The sequence below is a fragment of the Octodon degus genome, unplaced genomic scaffold (assembly GCF_000260255.1).
Source record: "Octodon degus isolate 3935 unplaced genomic scaffold, OctDeg1.0 scaffold00078, whole genome shotgun sequence".
NCBI lineage: Eukaryota > Metazoa > Chordata > Mammalia > Rodentia > Octodontidae > Octodon > Octodon degus.
Window position 1 is genome coordinate 5,187,389 of NW_004524654.1, and position 5,099 is coordinate 5,192,487.

The 5,099-nt window shown below is 34.8% G+C and overlaps 1 protein-coding gene across 1 annotated transcript in view; it reads left to right on the top strand.

Moving 5' to 3' along the window:
• The window catches only part of Peli1 (pellino E3 ubiquitin protein ligase 1), a 61,585-nt gene extending 56,491 nt beyond the window's left edge, over positions 1-5,094 (top strand). Inside the window, exons 5-7 of the mRNA XM_004636156.3 lie at positions 506-703; positions 801-989; positions 2,893-5,094. Coding sequence (XP_004636213.1) covers positions 506-703; positions 801-989; positions 2,893-3,459 — 954 coding nt within the window. The 3' untranslated portion in view covers positions 3,460-5,094. The remainder of the gene's footprint in view (positions 1-505; positions 704-800; positions 990-2,892) is intronic.
• The last annotated feature ends 5 nt before the right edge of the window (positions 5,095-5,099 follow it).

Consider the following 5,099-nt stretch of genomic DNA (forward strand, 5'->3'; position numbering starts at 1 on the left):
TAATTAATTAATTAATTAATTTAAAAATAATAAATAAAATAAAAAAATAAAAAAGAATAATCCATGATAGACACATTTCTACACAAAAGGGTTAAAGTTCGTAAACATCTAGAAATCTCAGCCATCTGAACTTTATCTCCCTGAAGGTTTCGTAAATTCTGTCATAAGTTCTCACTTTATTCTGTGTTCCAAGAGGTGATTACATCAGAGAGAATCTTAACAGATTAGTTTTCAAGAATGTAGATGCTCCCAAAGTTTTTTTTTTTTTTGTTTTTGTTTTTTTTTGGCGGAACTGGGGATTGAACTCAGTCCTTTGCACATGCCAGGCAAGCTATTATTCAACTGAGCTGTCTCCCCAGCTCCCAATACTCCCTAAGTTAAATGTGGTAAATTTAAGCTTTAAGCATTTCAGAGGCTTCATGTTGCACTATCTATATTGCTTTTCTGGGATAGATTTTCCATTGTATTCTTTGAATAGTCTTACAAGTATTTTTGTTTCCTATAGATTGGTCGGTCGACTGAAAGTCCTATAGATTTTGTAGTAACTGACACAGTTCCTGGAAGTCAAAGCAATTCTGATACACAGTCAGTACAAAGCACTATATCAAGATTTGCCTGTAGAATCATATGTGAACGGAATCCCCCTTTCACAGCACGGATTTATGCTGCAGGATTTGATTCATCAAAAAACATCTTTCTTGGGGTAAGGTGCTTTTTTTCCCTAAATGATACATTCTCTTATACTAGTTTCTGTTTCCAAATTACAAATAAATGGAGGCTCACTATTATTCTTTCTATAGGAAAAGGCTGCCAAATGGAAGACATCTGATGGGCAGATGGATGGCTTGACCACTAATGGTGTTCTTGTGATGCACCCACGCAATGGGTTCACAGAAGACTCTAAGCCTGGAATATGGAGAGAAATATCCGTGTGTGGAAATGTATTCAGCCTGCGTGAAACCAGATCAGCTCAGCAAAGAGGAAAAATGGTAAGTAATGAATAGTAGCTGCTTATGTACTTTCCATGAACACAGGATGAGTTGCACTGAAAAAATTTTGAATATTTTAAAGAAAATCCTGAAAATGTTTCCAATGCAAGGAACTAAGTGTATCAAACACTGGCTACCAAATATACTAGAGGATAATATCTTGCTGTTTCAGTTAGGAAATTATAAAAATTTATTTATCTGTCATCTTATGTTAATTATTTTCAAACCTAATCTGTCCTAGATTAAATAGCACTTTGACTTTTCTACTTTTCATTTTGGTCTAAATATCTTCAGCATATTTAACTAATTAAAAGTATTAGGCTGTTGCTTAGCCAGACTTTTACTCATAAATTATCTGTAAGGCTAAAAAGGTATGTTTGCAATACATAACATTTACGTTCCTTGTATGAAGTTGCTACATATATAACACATCCTAATTCCTATTCTCATTCCTATTCTCATTCCTTTTCCCTCCTCTCCAGCATCTTCCTTCCATGTCTCAGTCCCCTTCCTATTACTTTTTATTTTTCTTTTTATTTATAATGAGTTTCTCATATAAGGAAATCTATGTAATATTTAAGCTTATGTGTCTGATTTATTTTGCTTAACACTGTGGTCTCTAGGTGTATCGATTTTGCAAACAAACTAATAACAGTTTTTTTAAAAAATAAAAGTTAAAAATGTGTTATGAAGTATGATAAAAATATACAATGAATGTTTAAATTTTAAAAAAGTTATTACAGTGACACACAACTACTATTCCCCCTTAGAATATTCCCCTTTGCTAAAAACACACCCCATCATTTTTGCCACTTTTTTAGGTAATTCAGAAAGTCCTCTTTCATGAATGTCTTAATAAGGTATGATAAATACTTTTGATGCTGCTGCACAGTGCCATTCAGTGGGCAAACTCATGAAAACATGCTATTACTCTATGTCATCATCCATCAGATCTGGCATTGTACGACTTCTGGCTCTTCCCCCAAAGTCAAAATTAGTAAGAAAGGTAGATGTTCAAAATCAATTTAGGGGCTGGTGAGATGGCTCAGTGGTCTAAAGCACCTACTTAGAACAAGCTAAGCTAAGCAAAACACAGGGACCGCGGTTCAATCCCCCAGCACCACATGCCAGACAGCCCCGCCCCCTGGTGGGCTGAGCTGGCCACACACACAAAATGAATGAATGAATAAATAAATAAATAATTCTTTAAAAAAAAAAAAATCAATTTAGGACATAAAGGGAGCCACAACTGAAAGTTTACAAAAGAGGACTTGTAGGACTGCTTCAGAAAGTGGCAAGACCAGTGGGATAAGTGTTGAAAGTAGCATATAGGAGGGTTAATGTGTCTTGAGGGTAATTAATGATATACTACAATAGATTTTTTTTTTTTTTACTCGTCATACTGTTGTTTTAGAGAGTTTTTTAGCTTGAAACAAAAAAGGTCATAGATGTATTTTTAAAACGGAAGATTCAACACATCAAACAACAGGACATAATGGTGCACATTTTGGGTCAACAACATGTATTGAAGACCTGTCCAACAATGAGGGTCACCATGGCCCAAAACCTAATATCCTTTTTGAGGAGTGCAGCAATCCATGGACAGCCTGAGATGTATAGCTCATTCCTTCTCAGCTTCTTATAGAGTCTGTCCATAGCCAATACTACAATAGATTTTAAAGATTTAAACATTCACCATATATTTCAGTCACACTGCATATTGTTCAGTGTTTTATTCTTGATTTTCAAACTTACTAAAGTTTCTTGAATATTTAATGGATAATCCTAGGAAACTTCATATCTTGAGTAAGAAACCAAAAGTCCTATGTGGCCAAAAGTCTTAATGTGAAAATCCAAAATGTGGTAGTGAATGTGTTTTTTGTGTGATTTTTGTCTCCTTTAGGTGGAAATTGAAACCAATCAGTTACAAGATGGCTCATTAATTGACCTCTGTGGTGCAACATTGCTGTGGCGTACTGCAGAAGGCCTTTCCCACACTCCTACTGTGAAGCATTTAGAAGCTTTAAGACAGGAAATTAATGCAGCAAGACCGCAGTGCCCTGTAGGGTTCAACACACTAGCATTTCCCAGTATGAAGAGGAAAGATGTTGTAGATGAAAAACAACCATGGGTATATCTAAACTGTGGCCATGTTCATGGCTATCATAACTGGGGAAACAAAGAAGAACGTGATGGAAAAGATCGTGAATGTCCGATGTGTAGGTCTGTTGGCCCTTATGTCCCCCTGTGGCTTGGATGTGAAGCTGGATTTTATGTGGACGCCGGCCCTCCAACCCACGCATTTAGCCCTTGTGGGCATGTGTGCTCAGAGAAGACGACAGCCTATTGGTCCCAGATCCCACTTCCGCATGGTACTCATACTTTTCATGCAGCCTGTCCCTTTTGTGCACATCAGTTGGCTGGTGAACAAGGCTACATCAGACTTATTTTCCAAGGACCACTAGACTAACAAACAGTTGTCCTCCAAGACTACGTTATAAATTTATAAGCTAAGTGAGTTGGGCTTTCCAACCTGTTATCCACATTACGGTTTCTCCGCTCTGGTTATTTGCATTAAGATGAAGAATTTTTGTAAACATTTATAATAAATAACAGAAATTTCTGAGCAAAAATCTAGGAAATTCAAGTAAATGAATTTTTGAAAGTACCAGACTTCTGAATTCTGAGTTTTTGAAAATATATTTTGAGGAAAAAAAGACATAGCCTAATTTGATGCCTTCATTTTAGTGTTTTTGAATCACCCATCCTCAGTGTTGAGAAATTGTTTTGTATAACTGAGGGTACTGCTGGTTCAAACTATGTTAGTTTACAGTTTGTTGCAAACATTGTATAATACAGCAACATGTATATTAACATTTTTTCTATTTATCTTTATTTTAGAAAATATCATAGAATGTTCTTGATAGAGTAGAATGATAATGATGGTGTCACACCTTTGGTGTGAATGGTAGCTTAGTGAGCGCATAGCTCGAAGATTTGTCAAGTTAGGAAGGACAAGAAAGCCTCTTTCCCCACCCCCATTTAAGTGTAGAATTTGGTAAAATATCTTCAAACCAAATTCACATTACCATTGTGTAAGAAGTGTTTGTTTTTAACCACAATGAAGATAATCAGGAAAGATTTTTTTTTCTTAATATTTCTCTCAAGTGTAGTACTATAACAAAACAATGCTAAGAAACATTTTATATACTCCTTTGAATATGCAATTTAATCTAGATTATCTATTTTTCTCCCATGATAACTAATCTTTTTTTAGTATCAGTAACATTTGGCAAGTTTATTTTTTGAGTATAAACTGGTTCATCTGTTCACTGTTTCTAGAAAAAAAAGAAAAAGCATAAATTAACAAGAAAAGAGCATAAATTAATTTGCTTTTAGAAAGAGAGATGCTTAATTATTCTGTATGTGGTTTTATCCAAGCATTAGGAAAATCTAGAGATATAAAGGGTTGAATGACAATAGTGTCCCCCCTCTTTCAATCTAGCAGACTAGCCTTAAGTGGGCTTGAATACTAAGGGGTGTTGCCACAGTGTAATCCAAGTAAAGATTTAATTAGCACATAAGCACCAATGACAGCAGGGTAGAAAGGGACACAGTTGAAAGATCTGTTTATGCTCTACTCCAGTAAGTCCTCTGTTTCAGAAGCAAGAAAAAAGTTTCTTCTCCTTTCAAACCCCTCTTTTAAATGCACCACAAGGAAAGTACAGATCATTGCACTACATCAACCCCTTTTTGATACTTGCAGAAATCAATATACTTTTAAACAGGATCTTTTTTTAGTCTTTTGATTTCCTTTAGTTTGAAAAGTGTATGATACTTAATTGACAGCAAATTTTGTATGTGGTAGCATAGCTTTAATTTATCCTATTACATCACTGTTCTGAATTTTTAAAAAAATTTTTTTGGTTTAAAAAAACTTGTCACTTAGAAGCCATGAACTATTTTATTTTACTTTGTCAAAATTCCTTGTTTTTAAAAATGGTCGTTTGGGTTCACTCAGGAAATGCATGTCAGGAAACTTGTACAATAAGTTTTTTAGTAGTGTTGTATCCGTAACTGCTGTTACCTTTTTTTTTTTTTTTTTTTTTT